Source organism: Anser brachyrhynchus (genome assembly GCF_964034855.1).
Source record: "Anser brachyrhynchus genome assembly, chromosome: 25".
NCBI lineage: Eukaryota > Metazoa > Chordata > Aves > Anseriformes > Anatidae > Anser > Anser brachyrhynchus.
In genome coordinates, this window is record NC_137718.1 from 3,247,732 (window position 1) to 3,263,771 (window position 16,040).

Genomic DNA, 16,040 nt, shown 5'->3' on the forward strand with positions numbered 1-16,040 from the left:
AAAAAAAAAGAAAAGGAGAGAGTTGGGTGCCAAAATGCTTTTGTAAACCGAGCCCTTGATCTAAAACTGATGCCTAAAGATCTGATGGGAAGTGGCAGTAGCAGAAGCGTAATCTCATCCTTTCATATCTCCGCCAGTTCTGGGCTCAGAGGAGAAAAAAAAGGGTAATTTGGGGCATTGTTTTACTTTGGAAGTGTTTGAAATAATTGTGGGACTTTTTTCTTTTTGAGAAAATTTTCAAATTGTTCCTTTTTCATAAGAGGTTAGGAAAACTAAGCTTTTTTTTTTTTTTTCCTTTTTTTTTCTTATCCACACCAATTTCATAAAAAACGCTTCAAAGCTTTTAGTAAGATGTCCTCCAAAATTCTACATTTCTTTGTATTCCTTTTTTCCCTGTGTCTGCTGGTTGCAGCAAAATTCTGCCATGGTAGAAAAAAAAAAACATGACCTTAATAATAATAATAATAATAATAATAATAGGATATCCCCTGCCCCGTCCTGCAAATCCTAAGCCCTCCCTTGCTTTACCCCTGCCTTTCCTATTTCGGCACGTGTGCGAGATGCTCAGGTTATGCCCGTGGAGCCGAGCCGTGCCGTGCCGTGCCGTGCCGTGCTGTGCCGTGCCGTGCCATCCTCCCTTGCCCTTTGCTGCGCGCTGGGCTTGCCGGCAGTCCCGCGGACTCCATGGGGGGTAATGACAAGCGCGAGTTTTGCGCTTGGCTGCGAGCTCTTTTCATCTTTTTAAACTGATGAAAGCCATGCCAGCAAGTTCTGGGTTGAGTTTTTTTTATGGGAACTGTGGGGGCTTGGCACTGCCGAGTGTCGCCCCTGGTCTTCCAGCCGAGAGGCAGAGATCTCCCCCTTCTTGTGGTTTATCTAAGCCCTCTGTATCTGATGCAACAAAATGCTGAGGTGGGACTTGCCTCTGTCTGTCTGTTTGTTTGTGTCAGACACTTGTTCCCCGTTTATCTGCTTGATCAAAACAGGTTACACCAAGCAAAGCTACTTCCCTTTGATTTCATCTGTTGAGGCTATGGGGGGGAAGCCAAAGCCTTAACAAAAGGGCGATAGGGAAGCTCTTCAAACACAACCATCGGTAACTGAATAGCTGCGGGCGCTCCGAACATCTTCCCTCCCCACCCTGCAACACGGGGAGCTGGACAGGCTGCCAGGAGCCCAGGGCGGGGTGCGCGATGGGCATCCCGGTGCACGGGGAAGGGAGCGGGGCTGTGGGGCTGCACGCAGCGCGGGACGGCCCTACAGCGGCCCCGCTGCCCTAAAGCAGCTGGTATCGCTGCCTGGGGTGGTGGCAAAGGGCTGGCCCGATGGCGTGCACAGCTGGGGCAGGGCTGGGAGCTGGAAGCAGACGGGTCGAGGAGTGGGGTTGTGTGGGGAGGGCTCGTGGAGGTGGAAAGGGGGCTCTCGGCAGCTCTGGTGGCAACAGCACCGTGGTTGTCTCAGCCTCTTTCGGAGGGTTAGGAAGCAGTAGAGCAGATATCCTTCCTTCTGAAGGTCAGGAAGAGCCTTTCCTTTGAACCCCAAGGCAGTGCAAGTGGTAAGGAGCTACGATGCCTCTGCTCCTACGGTCTTGCAGGGGGGATGCACCTTTGAGTGTCATTCCTCTCCCCCAGCTCCTCGACTCCAGACAGCTTGTGGCAGTAGAAGGGTGGCGGCAAGAGGTAAAAGCCTGCCTCCACTGCCGCCACCAGGCCCCGAGCCCCTCCTGGTTCCCCATCTCCTGATGTCTGTCCGTGCCTTCTGCATCAAAGCCACGCGGTGGAAAACCAGAGCCCTCGTTTCAGTGTCTGCCCTGTGCAAACGGGATTTTCAGCCCTGAAGTGGGGGTCCCCAGCTCATCCCCCACCTTTTGGCCAGGTGTAAGCTCCTTGCTGCAGGAGCTGCTCCCCGGGGTGGGTGCAGCTCTCTCGGGGGCTGGGGTCACCGGTGTTTGTCGTATTGCTGTGGTAGGGCTCTGGGTTTCTGGGCAGGCTTTCTTTTAAACTTTATGGCTTATGCTCAAATAGGATATGGAGGTTTTCACCTCTGCATCTGCTTCTAACTCAGGTAGAAGGAAACATGCCCAAGCCATGTCAGGTTGAGCAGCATGAAATGGGTTGGGGGGTGCTCAGGCTGCTCTCAGACACCCCCCAGCAGGCGAGCCCAGGGATGCCTGGGCTGAGCCTTCCTCTTTCTTCTGCCGTTACCTCCGCAGACAGGGCTGGAAACAGGCCGTCAGGCCAAAGTCTTTTGAGGAAACTTGGCCTTCCCCAGCCCCACGCCGAGCCCCGTCCTTGGCTGTGCCTCTGCTCGCCAAGGCCAGCTCTCCCCGCTGAAACTTCCCTCCGAGCCTCCAGGACTTCTCTCCTCTCTTTCCCCTGCAGCCACGAACAGCCCCAGGACAAGTCCCAAATAAATAAAAGCAGCAGCAGCAGCCGGGCTGGAAACAGCTGGTTGCTATGGCAATTGGGCCTGCTCGGGATTTGCATACGGCTGATGATTTTCATAGCACAGCCACATTTAAGGCAAGCAGGAGAAATTTCCATATTCCCAGCTCCGAGTCAGTTGGGGCGTGGGGGAGGCCAGGAGGGGGATATTTGAAATTCAAATGAAGGTGATTAGGGTTTGAGGTTGGGTTATTTTATTTTTTTTTCTTAAACATCCCATTATGGAAGAGGATAAAAAAGGATGGGGAGGGGAAAGGGGAACAAAAGGCTGGTTTGACTTGAATTAGAGGGGCAAAGGAAGAGCTGGTCTGATCTGCCTCTTGCCTCTGGTCTAAGAGAAGAGACTTGCCCTCTCCCAACACCTGCAGGTGAAATGTTTTCCGTGGGAACAACTGCTGCCCTCGGGTTTCCTTCTGGAAGCTGCCCGAGTCTCCCACACTCGCTGTCCTGCGTTCCCCCCGCGCCCTGCCCCACACGAAGGGTACATCGCACCCGGAGCTGCGGTGGCACCAGGAGGTGGGAGTTCTGCGAGGCTCACAAAGGAAAGGCATTTCTATGTCCCTGGGGGTTTCCACCCAAATGAAACGCTCGAGCCTTCAGTGAAAGCTTCCCCTGCAGTCGTGCAGCCCTCTCACTGAGTCAGCCAGCACACATTCACTTTTCCTGCTAACCAGCCCTGACTTTCCCATGGAGATGCCCCGATGCCCCGGTTTGGTCTGTTTGTGTTGTTAGTGCAAAGAGCAGGAAGACTGCAGCCCGATTTGGCTGCCTTGAGAACTTCCCATCCCGTTCAGACTTTCCCTTGTTCCTTTTAAGTAACGCTCCTGGAGCTAACCTTGGGAACAGGGAGCATCCCAGCAGGGCAGGTAAGGGTCCGGGGAACCAACTGGTGTCTGCTCAGCTGCACTTTCTGCTCCCCATTACCACTGGGCACAGGTGGGGGAATCAGGGCCAGCCACTCAAGTGATGACAAGGTGATTTAAGTGAGCTTGTCCCAGCCAGGGCTTGTGCTGCTAGTTCTGCAAAAGTGGCTGGTCCGGCTGCTGGGAATGGCAGAGAGGTTTGTGATGGTGTTTGCTCGGGTATCCAAAGTGAGCTAAATTACTGAGGAGTCAAATATCTTTTTGGCTTAATAGAACCCCATCCATCTCAGCGCAGGTGAATGCTTTGCTTCATTTACAGTGTGTGGCTCAAGTATTGTTCATAGCTATAATGAGTGTCACTACTCTTTTCTTTAACTGCTTTTGGGTGTTGTTTTAACTTTACGTTGTGTTTTTGGTGAGGGACTGGATTCTTGCATCGGTCAATGTGAGCGAGTTAATTCCTTAGCCTCTAGAAAATGTGTATTGAAAGGTGCTCTGCATCTGGCCTACTTTGTCAACCTCTAACGGCATTGTGCTTTATCAGCTGGGGTGCTAGAATACTTCAGGATAGGTGAGATTAATCTTAATTTGAGATATTCAGCACTCTGAGGCTGAAGCCTGACCTACTCACCCCGGGCGCCTTGTAGAGTCAGCGATGAAAATAGGCATCAGCAGAAGGTGATTCATCTCTCTGCCCTCTGTCTTGGGGGCGAGGTGAGTTGCCCTCTGGAAGCGCCGGCTTCCTCTCCGTGGCTGTAAAGGCAGCCTAGAGCAATTGGCTGGGAATTAGACACCTAAAAGTTAGACATCTGAGCCTGAATCCCCTGCCCGGTGTCTGCCTGGCACTGTTCCCCCATCACCGTTCAGCTGTTCTGAATTTCCCTCCCAAATGCACGGGCAGAAAACTGATTCCCTGTGGGAATTCCCCAACACCTGCTAAAGATTGAAATCGCCTCCTAATTCCCTGTCCCTGCTGTGAGATCAAACTGCGGGGCGCATTAAGCGTGTCGCTGGGTGGGAAGGGGAATTAAGTTAGCCTTCTGGTTGCAGCCCTGCTTTGTCGCTGGGCGAAAAGCCACGGGCGGCTGTCACTCCCCGCGGGTGACATCTGCATGTTCCTGCATGTGTTTGCCTCGCCGAGGCGAAGCCGAGCTGCGATCTTGATTTTCCTTTCTGCCATCGCGGGGCTTTTATCCTCGAGAGCCGGACTGGCTGGGCGGCTTTCAGTGGGAATCGGGGCGGTTGCGACGGGGCGCGGGGGCTCGGTTTTCACAGCACGCGAAGCCTTCCAGACGGGGGGGAACAGCAGGGGTGGGGGGAAAGCCGTCCGGAACTGCGCTGCTGCTCCCATCCCCAGAGAAACCTCCCCAGGCGAACTCGCACCAGATCTGATGCCAGTGCTATGCAAAACAGCTGCCAGGTGAACCAAGGAGAGCAGCGCGGCCCTCGGCTGCCGTGCTGCGGGGAGCCGGCGGAGCTTATCGCTGCCTCTCCCCCTCTGTCCGGGACACCCACGGAGAGGGCAATGGATGGGGAAGCTCCTGGGAAAGGTAGTGCAAGGAGCTCAAAGCAACCCTTCTCCCTTTAAGTCCCTGGGCTTCCCAAATTTGATGCAACTGGAGGAAGGGAGGGCCGTGGTGCCTGGCTGGCGTAGCAGGAGCACGTTGTTGGCTGGTGCGGAGCTCCACCAAAACGAGCGGCGTTCTGGCAGTTTGCAGCAGTTGAGAATCTGCCGCCACTTACACTTCTCTTTCTTTTTATCTCCTGGAGCTAGGAGAGATTAAATCTTAAGTGCAGATCCGTGCTGTTTGAACAGCCCGTTCCTTTAAGGAGAGAAATGACTCCTTCAGCGTGGGTCCTGATGTTGATAGAAACGGGGAGGAAAGCAGTCTGTTTTTAAAATATTTGTAGGAAAGTCAGCGATTTAGCTGGAACAAGAGACTTGTTATCCCTATCACACCCAAACCTTGGCTTGCAGATGAAGTCATTTTAATTTCACTCGACACACAAGCTTTTGCTGAAACAGAAAAAGATGAGATTTGTTTGCAAATAAATCTGCGCGCAAACACTCACTGATCCTGCTGAAAAGCTGCAGAGATTTGTGTATCCAGCCCCCATTTACATAACCACTGGGAGCAGAAATCACCTCGCCCAGTTTTAAATATCACACTATTGGACATCTAAGCCTGAACTAGTTGCCCCTGGGTCCCTTTGTAGTCAATAAAAAGAAATTGTCATCTCCAGAGGGCCATTCATCTCGACTTAGATAGGCGTCTAAGATAGGTCAGATGAATGGCCTCTGGAGGTGCCTATTTCTCCTCGTTGTCTACCAAGACAGCCTGGGGCACTTATCTCAGACTTAGACACCCAAGCAACAAATGGGTTCCTGTTGATCTCCATGCATATTTCCAGCATGTTCCACTGTCACAGAAAATGAGGTACTCCCGAGCACCTGCGCTCATCTGAGGCAGGATGCGGGGGGTGCTGAGTCTGGCCTTGTAGGAGAGGAAGGGAAAAAGAAGTCTGAAGGCTGCGCTTGCTGGTGCAGGGAGGGAAAAGAGAAAGGTGGGAAGCTTGGAAGAGGAGGAGGGGATGTGCTGGAGAGCTTGAGCTTGGGCGCTTTGAACCTGCTGTGTGTTTTGGCAGCCTCATTTGGAGAGTTTGGCTCGTTGCGGTAGGGATGCAGCATGAAGCTGTGCTCCAGCTGCGCATCCCGGGTTCCAGGAGCTGGGTGTACAGTGGTGACTCAGAGCCCTCAGCACTGGGACCCAGGGATTTCCCTCCAGGTCTTTGAATCTTGCCTCATCAACATGCTGCATTTGAACGTGAGCGAAAGCCTTGCGTCCAAGAAAGCAGAAGATTACCTTTTCCTTCCTGTTCTATTTTAGCAACTGGGAACTGCGTTTCCTTCTTCTCTCCTTCTTGCCTTTCTCCCCTTTAGCTACTGCCCTCAGATTGCATCAACCCCCCGTGGGTTGCAAAGGTAGAAACTGCAGGCCTTGAAGATCATCACGCAGCCCCGCTCAGGTGTGTGGATGCTGATTGCGATCATCTATTAGCGCTATCAGCATTCCCATCGCTTAGATGAGCAGTCGTTGGCTCTCGGGGCTTGGAGCTGGAGCGCAATGAATGAACAAATTCCTGGGGCGGGAGCAGCTGGGGAGAGGTGGTCAGGGGGCAACTGGCCACGGCTGGGGGGGCTCACGAGCGCCTGGTGGGTCGGAGGTGGCAGCAGGATCAGGGAACTGCAGGGAAGAAGATAAAGACCTGAGATTGGGAAGGGAAAGAAAGCTTTGAAAAGCAGGTCGGGAGGGAGCCAGGAAGGGAGGGCAGGTTGCAGCACAGCAGAAATGCAGACAGGCTGGCGGAAAAAGGTACAGACCTGGATTGGGGTTGAGCTGCAGGTGGTGAGGATAGAGATTTTGGAGCGGGGGGCAACGGCGTGCTCTGCCGTGAAATAGTGCTCTGGTTGTGTCTGATAACGAAGACCTGCAGCTCAGCAACAAAGAGAGCAACAAAGGCAGCTCAGTTTCCATCGCTGGTGCTGTTAACGTGCTGCAGATAAAATCTTCAGAGTAGTTTCTAGATAGCAGAGAACAGGGTGCCATGAAATGGTTAGAGTCGGCTCTAAAAGCATTCTGCCATCCATGAGTAATCGTACCAAGAACACTCCCCCTGAGGATCTCGGAGCCCTGGTGATTCACCTGGGAATAGTACGAGCATGGTGCGAGCTGAAGAACTGCCTGCTAGCTCGAGGTGGAGGCTTGCTCAGTTGAAAGCAAGCAAGCCAACGGGAGAGCTGGGTTTGTGCTCCTGGGTTTGCACTCCCGCCTGCACAGCCTCCCTGAACTGCTTTCCAACTTCTTGCAAGAGCCATGAACTCCTGAAAAACATGATGTGTTGAAGCTTGATCAGATCACAGGGCATGGGCTACGCTTCATGGGGAACGTTATACTGGAAAAAAAAAAAATCTGGAGCAAAAGGCCCCCAGGGGTTTGTGGTGGTGGGATGTGAACAATTTCAGACTATTTATCACAAACTCAGTTGGGCTGGAAGAGAATGACTTAGGGGATGGATTGCAAAGGGGAAGGGAAGGGGTTTCTTGGGGTTGCCTTTGCAACTGAAGAGGCTTCGTGGAATCCCTTAAAGCATTCATATCTGTGGAGCACACAGCCTTTCCTCTGTGATGTTCTTGATGAATTTGGCAGGTGTGATAGAGGGGGGGGGAATGTTTATCATCAAAGGGGAATGAGTGAGGGCCTGTGCGGTACCTTCAGGCTGAAACCTGTCTGATTTTCCCCCTGTGCCTGCCAATCTCTTTTGGAATCAAGGAGACGCCTCTTGCGCACAACCCCACGGCACCCTCTGTTCCTTTAGATATCCCGTAATTACTTGGTACCACACAGGTTCCTAAAGATCCCTGGTTAACAGCCTCGGCCACCTGTTTGCTAGCCTCTCCCACAGTTAGCTCTGGCTTTATGCACAGTCCTGGCTCCTGGATTTCCCTGGAGATTTGCAATATCCTCCAGTTCACCCCTGCTGGAATCTCCCTTTGTCGGTGAGCTCTCCCCCACCGGTGCTGCCTGGCCAGGTGTCTCCCAGGCGGAAAAACTTCAGCAAAGGCTGGTACCACCAAGTGCTGCAAAAGCTGCCCTCGTGCTTCCGTGGCTGCTTTCGCATCGACTCCACCTCCCTGCTCCTCTCCTTGCTCTCACGCTAAAGTGCACTGGGCGAGCAGCGCATTTTTGGTTACGTGGTCCTGAGTTCTGGGAGGTTTAGATGGATGCTCTCTGCTGTTAATACTGAGACCTTTTTCTGTTTGTTTCGTTGTAGGAAGTGAGCAGAATGGGCTGGACTTTAACAGGCAGGTAAGACGCTCCCCGGATTCTCCTGCTTTCTTGAATTACAGTTTGTTAACTGCTCATCTTGCTGAGTCCCAGGCAGCTACTGCTAGGAGACGCAAACTGTTAGGTCACAAGCTGCTATTAAACAGGCCACAAAAGTCCTTCCCAATTCCCCTTGTGGGACAGCATGGCAGATAAAACTTCTGGTTTCCAGGCCTTCCCATTTCATAGAAGTTCAGTTAATTATAGAGTTTCTTAAAGTCACCCTTTGCTTGAGGCTTTTGCTGGCTTTTTAATTTTTTCTATTGCCATTTAGAAACAAAAGGGACCTCAGTTACAGTGGCAAATGTGCAAATCCCGCCCCAAAGCTCCATGGATTTGCACCGTGTGCGACACTGGTGCTGAAAGCACTGCGGTATGCAAGTCTAGGAGCATGGGCTGACTCACAGGAGTATCAGCAAGGACTGAAGATGAGGTGGTTTGAGGTCTTGGAGTGCCTGGGTCAAGACCAGGCCTGCCTACAATGGCAGATTCCTCTTTGCAAGATGGTGGGGAAAGGGACAGCAGATAAATGCAAGCGTGTCTGATAGCAGCAGCCCTGGCTGCAGCACGTGAGGCTCTGGCGAGCTGTTCTCTTTGCTGTGAGATGTTATCCTCCGGCTTCACGCAGCCAAAAGCAACCCATCTCACGGAGTGCCTGAGACTTTGACACCTGGCTCTCAGAAACCCCTGAACCTCAAAGCAGAGTTGCAAGGGGAGGCAGGTGACAGCCCTGTCCAGATTTCAAAGCTGTGCAGAGACGTGAGAAAACGTGCTGAGTCCTGAGCCGAGGACTGCTGTGGCCATCAGTGGGGCTGGGCTCAGAGCTTGTAAACACAAAGAGGAGCTCTGGAGAGCAAAGGCACCCACCTGCAGCAGCACTCTGGGGAGCTGGAGCGAGAAAAGCCAGCAGGGCTGCAGCTCCATGGACAGTTACTAGCGTTTGAAGCAGATGTTGGCACTCCTAGCAATCCAGCAGCCTGCCTGCTTCCAGCTTTACCTTCCCCGAGTTCAAGGGTTGCGATCCTTTGCAAAGGCTTCCTGCTAGCAGCAGGTGGGCAGCTGATGCCTCTCCCGTGACTTTTCTGTCCTCCAAGCTTGTTTTGGTGGCTCTGGTCTGACAGATGTCAGCAAGCTGCTGTTTGTTTGTTTGGTTTGGCTGCTCCGGTTCTGGGTGGGTTGTAACTTCCTATCAAAGGTGTCTTAACACGTTCAGCCATCTTCCAGGTTTTTGGAAAACCCAGCTGAAAACAAAAAGTCTTGTGTCTCCAGCTCTGTGGATTGCAGAGCCCAAAGCACAGGCTTTCTACGAGCCAAGAGAAAAATCCAATCTGCTTATAACGAGTGATAAAAGAAAATTCCCTCAAGATAGAAATAAGCTATGAAAGTACACGATCATTACATGTTGCAAACTTTTCCTATGGCAACACCACAAAGATGTTAGAACTGGATCCTGGGCTGAGGTTAATCGAGGAGACGTTAGTGACGGTGGTGAAGCAGTGCTGGTTCACACCCGCCACTGATTGGACTCATTATCTTCAAGGTCCCTGTCCCTCACATGCCACTGAATGAGAACTGCTGGTAAACTCGTGAGGCAGGCAGCCTCACAGTCACTAGGATTTGGGCCAGAGTCTGCTCGATGCAAACATCCTCCTCCCAAAATGAGGTTGTGGTTGCACAGCAGTCTTTGGTAGCAATCACTTCCCACTTTGTTTCTCTCCTTCCACCAGGGCACCGCAAAGTCCCTTTCATTCATACACCTGTGTAACCAAGCAGCAAACCTTACCGGGGACTGATCAAGGCTTAAAAAGCAAAAACCTGTGAATAAGCTCATTTTGGTGTTTTTTTAGCTGCATTTTTTTTTTATCTGGGTTGTAGCAGTGCGGGTGAGTGGACGCAGCGGGTGCAGGACCTGCAGGCAGTGTGGCTCTCTGTCTCCCTCTCTTGGCCCTCTCCAGGGCAAGTTGAGCCATTCTTGGTATTATTTTAAATGAGACTGAACCCAAACGCACGCCGGTTGTACACTCACGTTTTGGGTTGACCTCAGCTATTGGTGAATTTACCTTCAATTCAGCAAATAGATTTCGAGCGATGAGAAAAAGGAAGAGGGGAGATACGGGAATATCAAAGTGTTTTCATGTAAAACCAGATGGCGAGCTCTTTCATTACGGGTGGAGGTTGGTGGGTTTTTAATTTTGGTTTGGGGTTTGGGTGTATTTTTTTTTTTTGTTACCTTGCAATTCAGGTTTTCAAACCGAAGCCAGAGAAGCATGGTTTGAAACCCAACTCCAAGCTGAATGCGAGAGCTGCCGAGCTCTCTTTGACTTTATTTGGAGTGCTGGGCGCTAATCACTTTGAAGATCATAAATCTCACATCGTTTAAGCCTCTCCCCCAGTCTTTGTAGATGGCCTACATTTCAGGTCTGTTTCCCTCCCCTGTTATGCTCCAGGCGGGAAGGGAAGGGTGGAGTGACCTGGTTAGACCCCTTACTTGCCTACCAGTTCCCTGCTGCGGCTGCTCTCACCCAGCGAACGGGGAGGAGGGAAACTCTTGCGGAGTTTGAGGTTTTCTCGCAGTTTGTGGGTCAGCCCTGTGCCTTATGAGAAAGCTGCCTTCTGATCCCTCAACCTATTTGGCAAATGTTCACTCCCCCCCCTCCCCACTTAAACTCTCCTCCCACCTGGATGCAACAGTAATTTGTATGTGAATGAGAGGGGAAAGGGTGTGTATGGAAAAAAGCAGCATCTTCTGCCTTGCCTATCTGGTTTGGCTTTTTATTTAGAGAGTCTAATGCTTGTTGTTTCCTGTTTATATCAAGGGAAATGCAAAGAGAGCGTAATAAACTTTCACCTTCAGTGCTGGCAACCTGGATAGGGACATCTGCTTCTTAATGGTTTGGGATCGTGTCCAGAGCGTGTCAAGGAGAGGAGCGAGGAACTCGGCAGTGGTGGCTTCAGAGTCTTCAGACCGGGAAAAGTCCGGCTGAAAGTGTTGGAGTCAGGGCTTTTCCTCGCTGTCATGTGATGATCTTCACCAGGTGGTGATGGTCTGGTTTGTTTTATTTCCCCCACTGGTAAATGCAGTGGTCGCACTTTGGGGAAATACTGCACTGTTTGTTTTCTCTGTTGCTCTGAAGAGAGCTGTTCTGGAGAGCCGTGTAAGTTGCCCTTTTCTGGAGTTATAACTCCATTGCCTCCTGCAATCTGCACACAGAGCTAGGGCTCACGATTTTGGGACACAACAGGTCTTGTGTCTACGGTGTAAGTGTAGTCCAGCTCCCAGTGCCATGCATCAACCCACAGCTAGGGGAGAGAAAAACATATTCTGGATCTCTCGTTTCTTTTCCACCAGGGAAGTGATGTGTAGGTTTGTGGCACTTGCTGGCCCTTGCAGCAACATGAGGACTGAAGGCTCACACCATCTTCCAGAGGAGGGAATGAGGCGTCCTCTCCAAGCCCCTCGTGCTCTCAAGCACAAAACTGCGCTCCCGTGCTGGGACAGAATGTGTCCCTTCTGAAACAAAGCTGAAAGGTTGTGCCTTAACAGGGCAGGAAAGGATCTGCGTGTGCTCTGTATCCAAATATGTCACGCAGTTTCGTTCCAGCAGAAGGCTAACCCATGTAGACAGGCTGTCATTTGTTTAATGATAATGACAGGTTTGATATTTGCACCAATACAGAGGTGATCCTGCCGTGAGACTTACCAATATTGCAGGCAGGCACTCATGTGCCTGAGTAGCCCAGGGCTCAGCATAGCTTGAATTTTCCTGTTGGTTCTATATTACTTTATTTTCTTTGTTTTACACCCATTAGGGGATGTAATGTGGATACAGCCCTTTCCTATGGGCCTCCTAGAAATAGGATTTTGGGAAGGATTTACCTGAGAAAAGGAGGTAACTGGGAGATGTAGTGGTGGTGCAGGAGAGATCTTCAGAGCACAAGGGGAAGCATCCAGAGTAAAATCAGGAAACAAGATACACAATTGAAGTGGGCTGGTATTTCACGTGCACATTAGCTCTATGTTTGAATTCCCACATCGGGTCATACTCTGTGCCATTTTGACGGTTCCTTATGACGGTAAGGGACAGGTTTCACACCCCCTCTCTTCCAGTGACCAGTCAGCATCAAACAATCGAGCTGCTTAAGGTTCCCAGTCAGAAGGACTCGAGTAGATTTTGGGGAGGGCAACTGAGTGTGTCTGCTGGTATACCCCAAAAGAGCAGTGAGGAACTGGGTCGTGGAAAAAATTCTTCCCTTCCAAAAGGATCTTCTTCCCACCCCTGGATGTGCTTCTCTAACCTCACCTCCCCGCCCTGCTCATATCTGGCAGGGTCATTTTCTGATGGAACTTGAATTTCTGAGGTTTGGGGGGGTTTCCAGCAGTTGTTTGGAGGTAAGAGACTGAGTTGTCTCAGGTCTTCGCAGCCGATGTCCTGTAGACACATGATGTGAGAAAGGAAAGCAGGCGAACTGAGATGTGAAATCACAGGTGGCCCTTCTTCAGAGCCATTAACGCCCTGACCTTGCCGGGTATTTTCCGCCCACACGTCTCAAGGTTCTTTGCTAATGAATTTAGCATCCTCCAGAAGGTAGGGAGGTGTTTAACCCTGTCCTGAAGATGAGGCAGACAGAGGCTGACTCCCTGGCTTTTCCCAAAGATGCTGAGCACTGTGATTGCAGCTGAAATCAGTGGATGCTTTACGGGAGAGTTGCCTGTGGACATTGAGGCTTATTGTAATCCAGGGCCTTGCTCCCTGGCGGAGCTGGGATACGGACTCCGATTCTCTGATTCATAGTCTTGTGCTCAACCACAGACAAGTTCTTCCTCCCCTCCATCCTTTTGAAGGTGGAAAGAAGGGCCCAACTTGCTAGGTAGTTTGTTATTAATATCTGGGATGCAAAACTCCCTGCAGATTTAATTTTGCTCAATCAGGGCTTCCCTCCCCCCGGCGATCTCTCTCATAGTTTTTCATTCCACTTTGAGTTCCCACCTCCCCCTAATCTCGTGTGTTCCCTATATGTCATTTCTGTTCCTGCTTGGCTCTTCCCTGTGGGTAGTTCAGGTTTCAGTCTACCCTCCAGATTTCCATCCCAGTCCTGTTTTGCCCTCCTCTCAAGGGGAGGTTCACATCCTGCTTCCTTCTCCCCTCTGGGGATCAATTCAGATTTCACTCTCTCTTCTTCTCCGCATTGCCCCAGGGTGTCAGCCTAAGTCTTGCATCTGCTTTTCATCTCTTGAGCCTTCTCTAGTTGGAAAAGGGCCCAGCTGTCCATATCTGCCTTGACTGACACTGGATCTAAGCTGAGCGCTGCCTTGGCCTTTCCCTTTTGAAGTTCCCTTGCTCCATCCCAGGGATAGACTGATTGCATAAATTTGTATGTGTGTTGGTTCTTCATTGAAATGCAGCCCTTTGGGAAAGCATCAGAGAAAGCCCTGGCTGGAGGGAAAGTCCTCTGTTTCTATATATGGCACTGTTTTGCTTAGGACAGATATGTAGAGGAACCTCTTCTGCAGGCTAGTTTTGTTTTGGAGCCTTGCAGATGAGATTGCTGGGAACAAACTACAAAACGTGCCGGTGACTCTCTTGCAAAGTTTGTAGGGGAGAAAGGGATGGAAGCAGGAGGCAATATTCTAAACCCCACACCCTCCGCTCCCAAGGGATGGACTGAAGTCACCAGATTTGTTTGCTTAGCCAATAACTGCTGACAATAGCTCAGCATCACTCCTGAGTTGGCAGGATTGTGCCTGGTTCTCAGATCCAGCTGCAGCCCGTTCACAGACTCCTGCTTTGCTGCTCCAGGCTTCCAAAGAGCAACCTGTATTTAGAAGGTATTGCCCACACTTGTTGCCTTGGTCCACTGGCAATATATCTTCTGCTATTGTTTCAAAGCTCTCTTAAAGATGGAGAGACAGACTGGTCTTCCCTTTGTGCAAATCCCCTGCTCAGCTGGGCTCCTATCATCTTTTAGTGAATATTTTCTAAGCTTGCAGGCGACAAGCCCTGGTTTTGTGGACTAAAGGGACCTATCAATTGTTTCTGCAATAGAAACTGAGCTCGGGGCATGGATGTCACTGTCAAGGCGCTTTTTAGGTTGCTTGGCACCTTTTTAAGTGGTGAGCTGCATGAACTACCATGCATGGTTATGACTCTTCTGCCTGCTGGAGAATGGCTCATCGGTAATAAGGAGAAGACTCCAAATTCTTGAAGGCCTTTCATCTGGTGAGCTCCAAGAATTCAATCAAAAGCCTGCACCACCCAGCAAGGGTGGGGCCCTGCACCCATTTTGCAGAAGGGCAAGTCATAGCATAAAAAGGTGAAGGTGATGGGGTTTCAAGCAAGGCCTCTAATTTTGGAAGCCTGACATCAGAGTGCACTTTCTCCCGTCCCAGAGGTGCTGATGTGCCAGCGCTCCATGTGAAATCAGTGGGTGAGCCGGAGCTGCTCGGCCCCTTGGGAGGCAGAGGCTGGGTTTTCTCTCGCAGGACACCCTCTCGCCTGCTTCCCCGGCACGTGGAAGATGCCAGAGCCCCCGAGCTGGGAGCAGAGAACTGGTTCCCTCTTCCCTCAACCTCCAGCCTCATTCCTTCCACCCAAACCAAAAAATTATGCGATACTCTCCAGCGAAGTTGATCTTTCTCACTCTCCCTTTCTTTTTTAATTATATGACTTGTGTGCGCTTAATGCAATTCCTCTAGCTGCTCTCCTTGTGTCCCAGTTCCCCGGGGCACGGCAGCGGGTGCCAAAACTCCCCCGAACCAATCAGAGAAACCTGCAGAGCTGGGATGGAGCCAGCCCCAGTCACGGGAGCCGGCTGGTTCCAAGTTCATTCCTTTTCCAATGTGGGATGGGGCGGAAAGCGAGGGCTCCCTGCGCCACGACTCCCGCGTCTCGCCCTGCCCTGCGCGCGGATGACTGAGCCGGGGACATCGGTGCCGTGCAGCAGGGAGGCAGTGCCAGGTATTTAGGTGGTTTCTGACTGGTTGGCAGCCAGAGGGCACAGAGAATACAGGATCAGCACGGTCTGCTCCCCCTAGGCAAGGGATCCACGGGCAGGGGAAATTTTTCGTGTAGGGAATTGGTTAAAGGTCTGGTTCTGGCCCCTGTAAAAGACCAATAAGGCAATTTTGCTGCTGACTTCAACAGGAACATGACGAGGCTCCAGGGAACCTGTGCAAGCACGCAGGAGGGCATGGGAGAAGCAACGAAGCCTGGCATGTGTGAAATCGGATTGATAAGGAAAGGGGCAGGGATGCAGCCCAGGGTGGGAGCGGGGAAGATAAGCGCAAAGGTGTAGGCAGAGGTGGAGTTCTGGAGAGCTTTGGAAGTTGGGCAAGTGGAACTGGGAGATGCAGGAGCAGTGCTGCAACGCTCGGCGAGGCTGGGGCAGCAGCGATGGCAGCACCTCCGGGCTCAGGGCTGGGGAGGAGAGTCCTGGAACGGAGCCGTGGGAGAAATCGCAGCCTTTACGGTGGTAAAACAGTTTTCCATGTTCTGTTTGGAGGTTCTCACCATTCTGACCAAGAAAATGGCATCTTCCCCTCCCCTTTTTTTAAATACTTCCAATTTGGCACGTCCACAGGCCTTGGCAGGGAAGGCACTGCATGCCTGAGTACCAATAGCAAGAGCGAAGATGCTCCAAGCTGTTGCTTTCCAGCATCCCTTTGCCAGCTCGGTGCTCTCTGACCACAGGTCACCACTCCAAGCCCTCGCTGTGCTCCTGGGGCTCGTGCAGAGGCAGCACAGACGTGAGCACGGCCTCTCGGGGCAGGTGCTCGCCCCACCTCTGCCTTCAATTCTCCTCTCCCATGCCCGGTGCCTGCTTTGGAAGCCTGCTGTGCTGCACGTGAT

General features: G+C 51.6%; 1 protein-coding gene across 4 annotated transcripts in view; it reads left to right on the top strand.

Annotated features, from left to right (window-relative positions):
* POU2F3 (POU class 2 homeobox 3) overlaps positions 1 to 16,040 on the top strand; it is a 42,478-nt gene that overhangs the window by 8,299 nt on the left and 18,139 nt on the right. For all 4 annotated transcript variants that reach the window (XM_080567490.1, XM_080567491.1, XM_080567492.1 and 1 more), the window contains one exon: positions 8,141 to 8,175. In XM_080567490.1, coding sequence (XP_080423616.1) covers positions 8,141 to 8,175 — 35 coding nt within the window. The remainder of the gene's footprint in view (positions 1 to 8,140; positions 8,176 to 16,040) is intronic.